Source organism: Nannospalax galili, unplaced genomic scaffold (assembly GCF_000622305.1).
Source record: "Nannospalax galili isolate Female #2095 unplaced genomic scaffold, S.galili_v1.0 scaffold550, whole genome shotgun sequence".
Lineage (NCBI taxonomy): Eukaryota > Metazoa > Chordata > Mammalia > Rodentia > Spalacidae > Nannospalax > Nannospalax galili.
Genome location: NW_008329138.1, coordinates 2,415,922 through 2,433,174, shown reverse-complemented (window position 1 = coordinate 2,433,174; position 17,253 = coordinate 2,415,922). Strand labels below are relative to the sequence as shown.

Below are 17,253 nucleotides of genomic sequence, written 5' to 3'. Positions count from 1 at the left end.
GTTCAGTGGCACAGCTACGTCATATGCCCTGATCAGAGTAGCAGTCCCGTCTAGTACCTCGATGTGCCACCGCAGCTGTGGTATTTCTGCCAGTGCTGCATTCTAGATTCTGGGAAGCAAATGAGATATTTATGAAACATCACTTCCTCATAGGGATTTTTGCTTCCCAAGATACGGCAACCTCTTGCACATCCCACTGTGAGCAGGACTGAGCATGTTCCCGGTGAGGGACAAGTTCTTCACTGATGCTGTTCATGCTAAAAACTTACTGCAAATGGGTTTGTTATTAGAAATTTGCCTCATTGAAAACATACCAGAAATGCATCTATTCTGTAAACAGTGTATTGAGTGCCTCACCTACAGCCCCCTTTGAGGGAAAGTTCTCCAACTTAATGGACCTAGTTATTCCTTCAGTAATGTGGGAGGGATTGGGAATGATGAATCTCCCCTACCCTTCCTTTTAAATTGCCAAGCAAGGAAGAAGTGAAAAATGTGCTTTCCAGACATTGATGCAAGAAAGTATTAAGAAGTTGAAGAAACAAAATAAAGCCAAAGGGATAAACATCACAGGCTTGCTTAAATGGCCTCTATAATTGCTTTTCTGTCAGCAGGATTATTAACAGTTTTGGACATCTGAAAATTAAATTAACAGCCTGGAAATATTTTACAGAATGAGATGGCGCATGATACATGAAACATAATGACCCTCCTGAAACCCAGCCAAGCCAAAGCAGCCACTGACTTAGGCAAAGGAGACAACTAGTTAATCATCACCCAGCAAATTGGACAGAGCAAATTCGTTTGCTGAATTCCACAGCCTTAGCTACCAGAAAGAGGATATGCCACTAATTAGAATGAGGGAAGCTAAGCGCATTGTTATCAGTACAGAAAGAAAAAGCAAGACTGTAGCTTTGAATAGCTCTACCCAAGCCCAAAGCCTGAAACTTGGTATAAATTACATATGCACGAGTGTATGCCCTGGCGTGTTGGTGACAGCTCCACATGGGAGACGTGCTCGAGTTTTCTAGTACGTTGACCAAATGAACTGTAAAACTTTTTCCCGAAGTTAATTGGTATTCGTTGAGAAGGCATTTACAGGAACACACATATACAGGCACACATTCACAAATAAAACATGAAGACATTTTTCAAGTGTGCTCCCTCCAAGTGCACATTGAAATAGCCATTTCATGAACTTTCCCTGTAAAGTATTAAAGTGTTTATTTCTTTTGAAAAGTATTTTGCTATTGTATGTAAAATAAATATTTGGACTCAGTTTATCACTGGAGATTAATCTGAAATCATATTTTCTAGCCTTAATTAGTATTCATTTGCTTAATTTTCGTTCTCAGCCCCATCATTTCCATTTTTCACTAACTTGAACAATGCTATCTTCTGCTGTTTGCACTTTAATTTAAATTTCTATTAAGGTTTATGAACAGTAATAAGGTCCTGTTTGAATATTCATTAGCTTTTGAATTGTGAGCTATGAAAAGGTGCTTTCTTTTACCTTAATGAAACTGGCACAGCATGGTACTGATCAGTTGTGACATTTGATTTGAGGCACTCGGTGAATTTTCTCATTGTTTATTGACACATCTTGTCCAAACAGCTCCCTCGCAAGTGAGTGGAGTAATGAAGGAGAGAGTACTGCAGCGGAGTGTGGAGCTTTCCTGGCAGGAGCCAGAACACCCCAACGGAGTCATCACTGAGTACGAAATCAAGTACTATGAGAAAGTAAGTGCTAAGAGACACTGTGGCTTAGACAAAGCTGTGTGGCTCACGCCATCCTACAGCTGTGTGCACAGGCGATGGCCATACACCAATGCTTAGATATAGCCCTAGAAACTAAACAACTCAACACATTTTGGACACTGTTTCTGTTAGTGTACCTATTTGGGTACTTAATTATTCATTGAAATTAGGATTTTCATAAGAATGATGCCCTCAAATAATTTTATAATGTAATAAATAAGGATATTTTACATAACAAATATATATAGTATCCTCCAGAGCTAAGATTCAGATGGCATTAATTCATTTCTTTAAATTCTTCCTGAAATTTATAGCATTTATACTAAACTGAACTTATATATAAAATATATTGTGTCTAAGCACAAAGCGTGGTGGTGCTGCCTTCAATCCCAGCACTAGGGAGTCAGAGGCAAGTGGATGTCTATGAGCTCAAGACCAGCCTGGTCTACACAGCTATTCCAGGCACAGGCCAGCTGGAGCTATAGGGAGACCCTGTCTCAGGAAACAAACAAAAATTACTGTGTCTAAAACTCAAGTGCTATCCCTGTAATCTTTTAATGACCAAGTTTTACTACTGATATATCTGAATGTGATTATATTCACTTGTGTCTCATTTAGAGAGAAAAAAATCTGCATATAAAAACCTATTCATAAATCATTATCCAGATTTTACAACACAGAAAAACTTTGTTCAAAGGTTGAAACACAAAAGCTATAACTATTAGTTATTATGACTGTAATTATAATATAAACGTTATTAATGTTTACCTGAGGTCGAGGAATGCTGTAATAAATACAGCTTGTTTAACTGTTTGAACAGGATTATAAAATATAGGCCTGACATTTTGGCACAACTTTGGATTGAGTTGATTTGGTTGAATATTTTGAAATGTATGCAATGCATTGGTACTAGATACATATTTTTTCCTATGAAGAAAAATGTTTTAAGATAATGTAAGTTATAATGTTCATATTTGAAATAAATTTGCTTATTGTTTACATTAAGAATTCATGTGTTCATGGCCTAAGTTGAATTTTTATGCCTCATATTTATCCACAAAATACATTTCTTGTCCCATTGACTATGTTTCAAGGGATCATTGTTTTTAATGCTGCTTTTTTTACGACTATTTCCAAGTATGTTTTAATAGTTACTGTCCTTCTTGAAACTGAATCAGATTTTAAAGTAAAAAAAAACACACACACTTTTTACAATATAAGATGGCAGAGTTTCTCACAATATAAATCTAAAATGTTTTACAAATCTTTACTCTGAAATAAGTGTGTTTACATAGCTGATTTTTATTTTGCATGAGAGAAACAGAATGTTATTTATATTCACAGGCTTGTCAGGTCACCAGTTATCAATGCAGAATGGTATTTGGAGCTCTCCCATTCTTAGCTTGTGTATCAACTATATCTATATCTAATCTATATCTATATCTATATCTATCTACACTTCACCCACTATCATTTTTTATGAATGATTATGATAATGGAAACCATGGATTAGGTTCACTAAATTGAGTTCAAGTTTATATTTATTTTCAGTTTTACAAATATCAGTGTAAAAGTAAATGAAAATGATGTTTTCAGATTTTATTGAGTAATTTTAACTTTGATACTTTTAGAGGGAATCATAAACTTTCTATAAATTTATATTTTAAGTAGCACAACCTTTTCAAATTTTCTTCAAAAATAGTGTATGAAAGTCACCTCAATGAAAATTAAATTTAAATATTACTTGAATTTGTATATTTATTTAATTTTAAGCTTATCTCCTATATGTATATAAAAATGTCATATATGTGAATAAAATGTGTTTAATATTCTGAGATTTTAAGAGAGCAAAAAAACATAAGTATATTTTCATTTAATATTTCATAATTTAATATTGTACATATGTATTCTTAATTTTAATTAAAACACACTCTGTAAACCTTAACATTTCCATCAGCTTTCTTCCTTTTTTCTGTTCATTAAATACTATTCAGAAGACAGCATGAAGTTTCTGGTAAACTGTAGACATTACAGACTGTCTGCACGTCCATCACTAGGGCACTGGATCTGAAGAGTTGCAATCATTTTACTAGATTTCTCTTTGAAATTTATACCACAAAGGCATACATTTCTCTTTTGCATTTTATATTATCTTAGAAATAACTCAGTGTTACAGTATTCCACATGGTATGATGTAGATCAATTAAAATAAAAGCAAGAATGAACTGTCAAATTATCTGGCAGCAACCACAAGTGAATACTTCCTGTAAATATTCTTTCAGGATCAAAGGGAAAGGACCTACTCAACACTGAAGACCAAGTCCACGTCAGCCTCCATCAATAATCTGAAACCTGGAACGGTGTATGTTTTCCAGATACGGGCCTTCACTGCGGCGGGCTATGGAAATTATAGCCCAAGACTTGATGTTGCTACACTAGAGGAAGCTACAGGTAAAATGTTTGAAGGTAATTACCATCTTTGCTTTGGATTCCTCCTCTTAATGATTGTCACTTCTTTTTATATATTTAAGAGAAAAGCTGATGATTTTGCATCAAAATAATTTTTACTCATAAAAATGCTATACATGAAACACAAATGTTCCCTTTTTTAGCAATGCTCAAAGTTTATGATATCAGTTAGTCTTTTAAATGTATACTGAATGTATTTATTTTTAAAAAGTGAAATAATCAACAGATGTAGGGTGTATTCGATTTGTGTTGACACAAAGCATTTTTGTGGACCTCAGAATGATCTAAGTCTAAGTATATATCAAATACAAAAAGACCCAAATAAGGCCAGGATATGTTACAGAGTAGGCAGGAGGAGTGAGCTACTCCAGGGTCTGAGTTAACTTAAACTACTTACTATTCAGTTATGATTTCAAAGATTGAGAGGGCGCTCAAGAATAAGGTCTCACAGATAATTTTCTTTTTTTCTGTTTTTGTTTTGAAGTATTTCAAGCATACTAGAGACTAGAAAGTACACATGAAATACAAAGGAGATAATTAAATGAATACCCCTGTACCCCACACCCAGCTGGGAAATAGAACATAATCTGTTTATGTTTGTAAATAAAGTTGTAGTTAAAATATATAAACATATTGTATATAACATGTTGAGATGTGTTCAGGTAAAATATATGACTATATTGTACATAACATGTTGAGATACGTGTAGTGTCTGACCAAGCTCAGAGCACCATGCTGAGCTACTGGACATTTCTTCAGCAGGGCTAAGATCTCAGTATATGTTTCCATATTTGGGAGTATTTGATTCCTCCTGATGCTACTGCTTAGACACAGGTTCACCTGAAGGCTGTTTGTTAATGTCCTTGCTGTTTGAGGTTCCAGTAAAATTTTAAACCAAAGTGAGCAGTAATGTACAGTATGGTTTTCTCTCTTCACTTTCAAAAAAAGCTTTTAAAGTGTTGCCACTTTGATCAAAGCTAGTTTGATTTCAGATAAATATTCTTATAGATTTTTTAAAACATGGAATAAATTGATAAAAACCCTCTCCATTAACTGGGCTTGTTAAATTTGTTAGCCATAGTCTTCTTTCAAGATATTGTTTAACTTTTAAATGCATAACAAATATATATAGAAATCAATTTGTAGTATAAATCATTTAGCATTTCAAGTATAGAAAGAGATGTATATATAAAGATATCAGTTGAAAAGCTTGGTGTAACTTATAACAAGCTGGATGCCATTATTTTTATTAGAATAATTTCTTAGAGGGTATGTAATACTGAAAACAAGAGTATCTGTTTAGTACCCCTAAGACACCATTAAAGCAATTTAAGTAAATATTTCAACCCTGAAACACTGGTATGGGTTAGTATTAAAATATTCTGCCTGAGTTTTCAACTAATAATATTATCCTCATACCAACTCGTGATTCCTGATGTAATAAGACAGTTCAAATTATGTTTGATCATCTTTAGCTTTGAAGACTTTGAAAATGAACTAGTATCCTTTACTGATTTTGTAAATTGAGAATATTGAGGAGAAATGTATTTACTAAATTTAAAGATTTATAAATATCATTTTAATTATTTAAAAAGGAAGTAATTAAGAGTCCAAAATTAAGTTGAAGTGGTAGAAGTCTGAAGGATCACGTGGAATAGATGTTAAAATAACATTTTTTGGTAGAAACAATTTGATAGTTTTTTATTACTAGAATATCCTTTTACATTGAGATGTAAAATTGATGAAAGAATTATCCACGTTTTAAAATTTTCTTTCATCTATTGACTTGCTAGTGATACTGTAGTGTTTGGTGCATCAAAGATGCTCAATAAATAAGGAATGAATAAATCATAGGACAGATGATTAAGCCAGGGCTAGTGACAGATGTTAGAAATCTCAGCTCTGTGGCATCCAGGTGTGCCATTTGGGATGAGCTTTTTCGATTTCCTAAAGTGCTGGCTTAGCAGTATCCAACTTAAATTTGCATATGCAAAGTCCAAGCACAATGATCAATTTGACAAGACCTAAATGTCAGTTCTTACAATTTAGCAAAGCTGTTCTCAGCCATTTTGTTTCAGAAACATTTTTACTGTAAAAAAAAATATGTAGGCTCCAAAGATTGCATTTACAACACCAACAATAGAAACACCCCATCAGTCACCTGCTGCAGCTGTCAGTGCTATCAGTTCATATCTTCCGGAAAACTGGACACTGTACTTATAAGCAAATAAAAGTGTAAAGGGAGAGTACTGTCTTTGTGTTATAAGAAAATAATTTGGGCCTTGTTGATTCTTGGAAAGCTCTTGAGGACCCTCAGGGATCCCTAGACCACCCTTTGAGATTCACTAACTCAGCAAAAGATGCTGTTCGAAGAATGAGGTGCACACAGAGCTACATGAGCTGTGAGTGCTGGCAATCTAATGCTCAGTGAAAAGGAGTGACAGGTTCACAAATTCTAGCCTTGCAGGCAACTCTAGCAGAGTGGAAGGTACAGTATTACCAGCATGCCAGGTAAAAGTGATGTGACATACTCAGAAGCAAGTCAGGAGGGAAGATTGTCCCTGTAAGAATTATCTTAGGCACTGTTTAAACAGAAAAGTTACAGACTGTTCCATTGTACATACACCCTAAATCCCCCTTCTTCTTCGTTAACCTACTGCTTTTACAGATTTTAAATGATAATCTTCTAATTGTGGCCGCAGTAATTACTTCTAAAATTTACTACCCCTCCAAGAATGAAAACATTAACCATAATTATCAGCCATGGAAAGTTAAATTCCAGTCCTGACTAAACACATGGAAATAAATATTCACAAATTCTGATTCAACATTCATCTGAGTTCTGTTTTCCCTTTGGAGCTCTATTTCTGAAGCAAAGGGGAAAAACTGAGCCTCAGACAAGCAGAGAATTGAGCCCTTGGGACCGCTGAATGGAAAGCATTTCTACGCTGGAGTGTTTAATTGTTTCCTTCACAGGGAGAAATGCTCCTCTTTCTCTTCTCAGTATATGTAAAAAGCCAGATAGAAACAAACAACAGGGAAAATAAACAAACAAACAGATAAAGTCCTGCTTTCTTCGTTGTATGCCTATTAGACTCTAATTCAGAATTTAAAACATTTACTTTTTGGAAATTTTTTCCTTTCTTTAGTTCTCTCCAGAGGCAGATCAGCAGGTGGCAAATTAAAGACACTGCATAATACCTGTCCTCAGAAATTATCAGGCCAGGTATCTTTACAGTTTTCCAGCCTGGGAGCTAGCTCATTAACATAGGTTACTGATAAAGGATAAGTTATCAAAAAGAGACACACATGGATAAAAGAGGCAATCCAGTCAGGGGTGGGAGGGCACTACCTGCCGTGGAAGCCGTCTCTGCCTACACAAACTTCTGTCTCCAGAGACCCAGTCTCTGGTCTCCTGCCACCAACATGGCAGAGAGAAATATTTTCCATCGTGTTTTGTATTAAAGATTACAGTTGTTGATTATTTTTAAAGTAGGCAGATTATATTGATTTGACTTCACAAATCACACAATATTTGCAGATGGGTCATTTCTAGGATATGCATTTACATTGTTTCATGTGTCTGGTGATTTTGTCAATTTATACTGATATTGAAAAAATAATACTAAAGAGACATGGCAGGGTTGTATCACAGCTTCAGTAAATTGTCAAAATAGCATTCAGTTCATGTTTAGTGAAGTGTGCGGAATGAGATGCTGCTTAGAGGAAACACAGTGATGTACCTGCCCTCAAAGAGACTTTCACACAAGTCTACCTCAGTTTTCAGTAATGATCTTGAAAGAATTGCTTAGATTTTATAATCCAATAATTTTAAGACTTTTTTAGCCAGTTGAAGAAAGTTTGTTTTTCATAGATGTGAGCACCTATCTAATCTTACTCCATCCTTAAAAGTGAGAAAATAAATGTTGATTTAAATTTGCACTGCTACTGTAAAATGAATTTATTCAAAATGAGAAGTGAAGTAAAAAGAATGGCTGGCCAGTTCTTACTCAGCATCTGGTGCTCTCCTGGCAGTGTCTCTGAGCCTGTGTCCTCTTTCACAGCAACAGCGGTCTCCAGTGAGCAGAATCCAGTTATCATAATTGCTGTGGTGGCCGTGGCAGGGACCATCATTTTGGTGTTCATGGTCTTTGGCTTCATCATTGGAAGAAGGTAGAACACGAAGTTCTTCTGATATCTAACATGAACTATATTGTGTTTTAATACATGCCACCCTGTTATTCACTGACTATATTAGAATTTAGGCAAATACTTCTGATCTGATATAAAATATAAAAGGTCAATGCTTTATTATCATTATTATTCTTATTATCCCAGATCAAAACACAGTATGAATTTGATCACTGCCTGAAGTTTAAAGAGGATGAGTATTATAATTTCTGCTGGGTGAAATACATTGGTTTCTTTACATTTCCATGTTGAATATGGAAGATACTGAAGGAAAGGTGTATTCTTTTTATTGTGTTTTGTTTTTAAGACAGGGTCTCCCTGTAGCCTCAGCTGGCCTGGAACTGGCTATGTAGACCAGGCTGGCCTCAACCTCACAGAATCAGCCTGACTCTACCTCCAGAGTGCTGGGATCAAAGATATGTGATAACCACACCCAGATTTAGTTTTGTTTGTTTGTTTGGTTTGGTTTTTTTGGCATTTCTGAAAATATGTAACATCCTTGGCCTTTCATAAAAAATATGCAAGCAAATATTTGTTCATTGATAAAGATAAATCTACAAAACTGCTCTTGTGTTATCTTACAAAAAGACTCTATTTTCTGTGCATATTTTAAATCATGTAAATTGACTGATTGTTACCAAATGGTTCAAAGCAATGGGCAATATATATATATATTTATATATGTATAAAATTTGTGAGGCTGAAGAGATGGCTAAGTAGTTAAGAGCACTGACTGCTCTTGCAGAGGACCCAGGTTTGATTCCCAGTACATACATGGTGGCTAGCAATGGTTCTAACTCCAGTTCCAGGGGATCTGATGCCCTCTTCTGACCTCCACGGGCATTGCACAACACAGGTGCATTTACACATATGCAGGCAGTATACTCCCTACACATAAAATAAAAATAATAAATAAATAAATATTTGTGTTATTTCTATACCTCTAGCTAGTATGTTATTAAATAGCATGAACCCTTATGCTGCAGGTTAAACATATAAAGTAGGATAACCCAGTGAGACTGCCACAAATTTATTTATATATTTGTTATTTATTTAATTATTTATTTTTATTTCCAGGCACTGTGGTTATAGCAAAGCTGACCAAGAAGGGGATGAAGAACTTTACTTTCATTGTAAGTGTTTGGTTTTTCTTTATTATAATATACCCCAATTCAAACAGAAATCTGATTGTTACTATTAACATGAAAGAATCCCTAATGCATCATGCTTGAAATTATATAATAAGCTCAAAATGTAATATGACTGCAGAATATATAGCTGCTTTCACGTCACAACTTTTCCTTTTGCAAACTCTGGCCCAGTGCTTCTCATTACTGTGATAGCAATCCAGTAAATTTGCATGTCTCTTTTTTAGTAAGGAGTGTCCTTTAGGGCAGGATTGGCCTGTTCTCCCACCCAGTGAGTCCTGCTCCCCTGAATGACAGAGCTCAGGAAACTGTGCTATAGATTATCCGAGATGCCTCGTGGAACATAATTCTGTAGTGATAGTCTCCATTCCTCTGATGGCTTCTGGGAATGTGGGCTACCCAGTTCTTAAAAGCTGATATTAGAAATCATATTCAGAAGGATGCCTGGGAGTCCAGAGGAAAGACAAACCCACATGCCTTATTTTTTGATGCAGAGTGAATGGTAGTGAAAAGGAAGGCCACGGGATTAATAATATTCTTATGCAAGCCCATTATTCCTATTTTTAGTTTCTGAAAATATAAAAACAAATTGTATTTCTTATTTTTCCCAATAGCTACCCATTTTTGATAATTCCTTATACATAGGTAAATTTCCTACAAATGATACAATAATTACGTATTCTGTAATTGGTCAGATTCTAATAGCTAAGGAGATATTGTCATGTTCTTTATTCTAAAGTTCAAGGAATATCTAAACATCAGTCAAGAATTTGTAACCATTTTAGAATGCCCACATGAGTCTTAAAGTAGAAAAAATAAAGCACTAATGGAAATGTGTGAATCAAATACACAAATTGGAAACACTCTTCCTTAACTTTTATTACTTTATTACTTACTACTTTTTAAATATGTTTGTATTTGTTGAAGCCACAATTCATTAAACTTAATTTTTTTAGAGAGGTGGGTTCACGTAGTAGAGATCCAAGTTGAACATGCACTCTGTAGACGTCTAACCAGGGGAGGCAGGAGGGCATGCTCACCACAGTTCTTACAGCGAAAGGAGAGGTGCCTTTATCTGGAGGCTGATGCTTTTGGTTCCTGCACTCTCACTGAATCTCACCTAGGTCCTGGGCAGTCCTAAGCATTTGCTATATATAATCATACCTTCATCCTCTTAAAGCAGACAGCTCAAATCATAGATAGTGAAGTCTTACAAGCCTTGACTGCCTGCCTTCACGAGATTCTGCCTTACTCTCCTGGGTTCCCTGTGAAAAATCTCAGCAATGAGATCATCATAACCACTTGATAGCCAGAACATAGGGAAAGGACAGAGCTTTGTTTTTCTCTTTTGTGACTGCAGAGAAAAAAAAAATTTTAACATTTCCAAAACAAAGAGGAAATGACTGAAAGTCATTTTGAGTGTCTAAATGCTTATTTCTCTTGTAAAATGTTTAAAGAATACTATCATAAGATCAGAGTTCCTGGAATCTTGAATCATCCCCATATCTAAATAATTTACTGGCTCAGTTATTTATTACCATCATCAGTGTGTCACTTTTCTTTCATTTATTGAATATATCTAAGACATTCCCAAATTATCAAATATGCCTTAGTTTGTTTGCTTTTAAGTTGCAGCATAATGCACACTATAAACTGAAACAAGGCTTATCTAAAACACGTGTATGGCTTTATGTTTAATTACCATCATTCAGTTTCAATATTTTTGAGGTCAATCACTTTTTTCATTTTGACATCCAGTTTTTCATCATAAAAATATTTTACTTGCTAACATAGATAAGATGAGCTTACTGTATATCAACAGTCTTCATCTCTTGGGAAAAATGTCTATGGTGGTTTTAAAATATTTAACATTCATGAGAAATGTAAATGAGATGTTAAAACATGGAAAAGCTCACAGTCTTAAATTGGGAAAAGCAATAGACCAGAATATTCAGAAATTATGTCAATATTTAATTTAAAATATCCATTTTTAAATGGGTAATAAAAACTCAAGTGTGCATAGCTACACTATCCTGTTGAATCCTTCAAAATTTTGACTCATGCTTTTTACATTGATGGCCTGTCATTCAGTGAGAACCTGGTACTGTATTTCACTTTATGACTTTATCTGAAAGTCCTCACTACAATGCCATGGTGAATAGCTATTTACACACCGGTGTCCTTTTATTTCCTTTGTACATGACAATTTTCCTAGGTGCTAAGACACTAGATTGAATTTTTACGGAAACCTGAAAGCAACCACTTAGCTGGCTTTTAGGGCACTGGATTTAATAGAATGTAGCAGTTGCCCTGGGCTCCCCATGGCCCCAAGCCTCACATTTAAAGACATAAATACAATGGAGGAGTTTAGTGAAGCAATTCCAATTTACATTCCGTTTCCTCCTACCATTTCTTCTAACAATGTCTTAGAATCCAAGCTGGGCAGTATTTCATGTTTTTATGCCAAAATAGCTTTAGCCTGTCAAAATGTTTTATGACAGCTTGAATAAAGAACCATCAGAGACCCGTTTGAGATGCAGAAGGCCACCTCCCATCTAGCTTCCTTATCAAAAACAAAAAAACAAACAAAAATTGAAAGAGAGAGAGAATTAAAAGGGAGAAGATGGCTCTTTCTCCAGCTGCCTGACAATCTAGGAGGTTAACCTATTGTTTTCTTCCCTTCTCTCTCTTCCCCCTCCCTGTACACCCCCTCTCTCTCTTCTCTTTCTATCCCCTCTCTCTTTTCTTCTTGTGTTTTTTTTCATGTTCAGCTTTAGTAACAAATGAGCATCTGTCAGTTTTATAAACTGCAACAATAATTGTTTAAGACAATCAATTTTGGATAAACAATCAACTACAGCAGAATAAATCAAGATTTTTAAGTCCCACTTTCCTTTATACACTCTGCTTCTTTTTGTTTGTTATATGTTCATTTTTAAAATCTAATCTTGCTCTAATGTGGTGAGATAAGCACAGTTAGGCCGCAGTGTGATACATAGAGACATACATTGTTCTGCGAGTGGTAAGATTTAATGGAAAGATTGTTTGGTGGCTTTGTTAAAAACAATAAAGATTTTTTAAGGATATAGTGTAATTTTCTTCATTGCATTAATATAACCAAATATATGCCTACCTATCTATCTTTGTCTTTAACCAAATGAATAGATTTGGAATACATTATTGTAATTGAATTTGATATAAAGTTGACTTAGCAGTATCTGTTACCTGCATGCTTCTGGGTGCATTTGAAGATTTTAACTTTTGAAATGATATTATGTTGTTTGAATTTTGACTACCTTTTGTGAGGCATACTGGCTACCTCCTCCTATCAGATAAGATCTTCCAAAGCCTTATAAGGAAAAGTTCGTATGAACCATTTCTCTTTCAAATCTCTGTCATACTTCGTAACAGATCCCAGGAATATTGTAAATTTTCTAATTTACACTAGAAATTTGTATGCACTTTGTATATCTGGCCTCTATTATCCTCCAAGGTGAATATAAAACTATGTCTCAGAATATTTCTCTTTGATTTTGTGATAGCAGTCCCTCATATCTTGTACTAATTTTATGTATATGTCAACAGTGGTTGGTCTTTAAAATAAATCAAAAAATTAAGTAAGATGTCTAAATGTTTTTAATATTGTTCTCAGTGTAGTGGTCTACCTGTAAATGAACTGTTTTCTTCTCCTGGTGTATTAATTTGATGGGTTGACTGACTGATAGATTTATAAATGTGTTTCTAAGTCCCTCCAACTCTCATTGTGGCTTGAAGTAGGCCATGATAGCACTGAGTTTAATTAAACTTCCTGTCTGATAGACATGTCAGAAATTTTGGTGAATGTCTTTTGTTGATTTACTGGAAAAGCAATTCAGTTAGTAACCTATGAGTTGGATCCTATGTTACCTATAGAAGCTTGCAGATAATGCATATACGCCAGCAGACTGAAGTAGTCTGCTAAAACCGCTGTGAATCAGGTGACGTGGAAGCATGTTCACTGTTCCAAGGAGCACTCTGCATAATGAAATTCCTGGGCTGACTGCACAATAAGTGCTTTGCTTCATCACAGTCATGCTTTCTTACATCATTACAGTTAAATTTCCAGGCACCAAAACCTACATTGACCCTGAAACCTATGAGGACCCAAACAGAGCTGTCCATCAATTCGCCAAGGAGCTAGATGCCTCCTGTATTAAAATTGAGCGTGTGATCGGGGCAGGTAAGGCTGCTGTAGCTTCCTTGATCAGCTGTTCCATTTAGCCAAGGTCAAAGGTCGTACATCATAATGACAGCCAAATAATGTTACCTCAAGTCTAGAACCTTTGCATTTTCCTGAACTGTTGGAAGCAGTGAGGCCCTACTTGTTTATGAAATCTTACAAAGGAAATGGATAGGGAGCAGGTAGTACAGTCTGGGTATATTTGGTTGTCATCGGCGTTCTCTAGAAGTTGTGCAATAAGCTACTGCAGAGCAGCGCTTTACAACAACAGCTTCGAATTGTTAAAGTCAGAATTTTCTTGAATCTTGCTGAAATGTCCATTTCTATTTGATTTACTATGTTCTTAAATTTTTTATTTTTTTCTTTTATGTTCAGTGATTAACATTGTACCGTTTTCATTGTATATGAACTGATTAAACAGAACATTTTTTATGTGGGTGTGGTGGCAAAGGCAGGCAGATCTCTGTAAGTGAAGTCAGCCTGGTCCACAGAGTTCCAGGCTAACTAGGGCTACATAGTGAGAAAACAACGGAAGGAAAACAAATAGTGTTTTCTATGTGGTTCCATAATCCACAGCTCTTAAATGTAGTAAGTATAATATATACAAATCCAGACTTTAAAAATCTTTAATACATATTTGTTCCTCAAGTTTAAAAAAGAGATAGCAATGGTTCAAATTTGGTAATGGTCTTTGTACTTTAGTGGATGATTGCAGGTTGTGCAATATATTTTAAATCTAAATGCTGACTTCAGAATAGTGTTTATTGATCCATATCCTAGGTAGCAGTTTAGGGAAGCTTAACTTCTGTGAATGAGCTAAAGTATATTTTCAAGTTTCATTTTGTTTTACTATTTATTTCATAAACTATTTCATTGCATTCAAAAAACAAAATTACCCATCAATGGGAACGCATTCATTTTCACTTACAGAAAATGCTTTCTTAGCTAAGAATTATTTTAAATATTTTAATTCATATAATTTGGGGAAGGAAATATTTCAGCATTTACGATATGACTGCTTGTTCTATTACTTCAGGAGAATTTGGAGAAGTTTGCAGTGGCCGTTTGAAACTTCCAGGAAAAAGAGATGTTGCGGTAGCCATTAAAACCCTGAAAGTCGGTTACACAGAAAAGCAAAGGAGAGACTTTTTATGTGAAGCAAGCATCATGGGGCAGTTTGACCACCCGAATGTCGTCCACTTGGAAGGGGTGGTTACGAGAGGTAAATACCAGTGACGTTTCAGTTACCTTATGAACTGTGATAGAAATTAATGAACCTATTGCATATTCTAAATGGTTTTCATTGCAGTATAACTAATAAAACAATTGTTTTGCTAATACTTCAGAATACAGTCAAGAAAATTACAGGACTGGATTTCAAAAGTGAATCTGATATATATAATAATTGACAAATATCTTTATTAATCTTCAAAAGCCACAAAAGTCACAGTTTGTCTCTACATGTTGTATAAACTTTCAGTCAGATTTTAGCTCACAAGGCACAGTGAGAACACACTGAGTTACCTGTTGTGACTCACTGCATTGTTACCATGCTTCACGGGACATTTCATGTCTGAACCTAGCTGTGTCGTTAGAGACACTGGAAACATTCCCATCTCACCCACCAAGCCTCTGCACAGAGCACATTATGTTGTATTGGGGATGAGAGAACTAATGAAAGTCTCTCATGTCAAATGTGTTGAGTGTAGGTTATGGGTTGTGAAATAACCTTTTTCCCTTTTTACTTTTATTTAATTTTAGGGAAACCTGTCATGATTATAATAGAGTTCATGGAAAATGGAGCCTTGGATGCATTTCTCAGGGTGAGTGTCCATACAGCACATAACATGTTGATAGCAGTGGAAGTTTATTAACTTCATCTCACAGTATAATATATGAACATGGTAAACTATATGGGTCAGAAAATTACCTTTGAATATCAGATTACTAATCAGGGTTCTAGACTGGGTTAAATTAGAATATTTGAGCATGCCATTAATATCATTACTTGAAATATCAAGGCTATCCTGAAGCCTTGTCCTTTAAATGCATATTACAGAGCAGCATATAATTGTTTAATGACTGGTATGTGATGTTTCTGTAAATGCTTAATTATGAGCATGAATATTTTCACTCTAGGAAGTTTTCAGTTAACAAAATGGCACATTAACATTTTTCCAAATGGCAAGGAAAATAACTGTATAAGAAGGCCTATACTATTTCCTTTACACAATTTAAAATGACACATTTAATAATGTATTTATTAGTGCTTTGAGAATTCCACATGGAATAATAATAACAGAATCTTCCTAAGGGTCTATGACCCATCAAGTCACAGATTTCTTAGGCTCAGTAATGATGCCAGGTGTAGGTTCCTTCTTGTGAAGCCAACAGTAAATCCAATCAGAAATCGTTTGCTCTCTCCCACGACAGTCATGCCACTAGAGAGTGATGAATATGGGTGAACAAATATCTCTGTAGTCAGATGTAGAGTCTTTGGAGTAAATGCCAAGGGTGATGTAGCTGGATCATGTGGTAGATCTATTTCTAGCTTTGGGGGGAAATTCCACACTGATTTCCATAGTGGCTGCACCAGTTCGTGTTCCCACCAGCAGTGAAGAAGTATTCTCCTTTACCCACATCCACACCAGCATTTTTTGTCTTTTTTTTTATATTAACCAATGTGACTGGGGTAAAATGAAGTCTCAACATAATTTAGACTTGGATTTCCTAGTGGCTAAGTAGGTTGAACACTTCACAAAGTTTTTTTCAATCATTTGCATATCATCTGTTGAGAACTTTCTAGCTCAAATTTATAAGCAAAGTGAGGATTTAGATAAATTATGATAATTGCATCATTCTAGTATGTATAGCACCCAGCTCCCTGGAGCGTTGCCTAGAAGTCCACAGGCTGAAGGCAGCATCCTCCATGTAGCATGTCTGGATCCACTGGGACTAAAAATGCTTTAGTACTAGGTGGTGGCCAGTGTGGCTGCAAACATCTCTCAACACCATTGACTATTTTAGAGAGTCTTGTTGAAAGCAGTATTTCCACCAGCAGCACAACCAAAGAGAGGGACAGAGTAAAAATCAATCAGACATTGACAATAATCATTTTCTACACCTTCATTTTTATTTTCAAACTAAATGTCCTCATTTTATTTTTAGTGGTTGGGACAGGAAACTACATGTGCATTCCTTGTTCAATACATTCTTATGTTTAAGGTTGTTTATATAATTTTTTGACATGTGGGGGACACTTGGCTCTCAAAGTTAATTTCTTCTTGGTGTCTGAATTTTTTGCAATTTATTATCCATTTTTTAAGTTTAAAAATATTTCATTAGCATTGCTTTCTGTAAGGAATAAAATTATTACATTGAAAAAAATTGTATACGTTGGAGAATTTGGAAAGGGAGTGAATGGCAAACTCACATTATACGAACAACGTAGTTATTTTTTTAATATTCTGC

General features: G+C 35.1%; 1 protein-coding gene across 4 annotated transcripts in view; it reads left to right on the top strand.

The window, feature by feature from the left end:
- Epha7 (EPH receptor A7) overlaps positions 1–17,253 on the top strand; it is a 153,101-nt gene that overhangs the window by 121,560 nt on the left and 14,288 nt on the right. Inside the window, exons 6-12 of one of the 4 annotated variants that reach the window (XM_008833039.2) lie at positions 1,613–1,737; positions 4,038–4,206; positions 8,289–8,397; positions 9,493–9,548; positions 13,657–13,782; positions 14,819–15,004; positions 15,544–15,605. In XM_008833039.2, the coding sequence (XP_008831261.1) occupies positions 1,613–1,737; positions 4,038–4,206; positions 8,289–8,397; positions 9,493–9,548; positions 13,657–13,782; positions 14,819–15,004; positions 15,544–15,605 (833 nt within the window). Of the gene's footprint in view, positions 1–1,612; positions 1,738–4,037; positions 4,222–8,288; positions 8,398–9,492; positions 9,549–12,334; positions 13,185–13,656; positions 13,783–14,818; positions 15,005–15,543; positions 15,606–17,253 lie in introns of those variants that run through there. The other 3 variants (XM_008833033.2, XM_008833028.3, XM_008833048.2) reach the window with 3 other exon arrangements.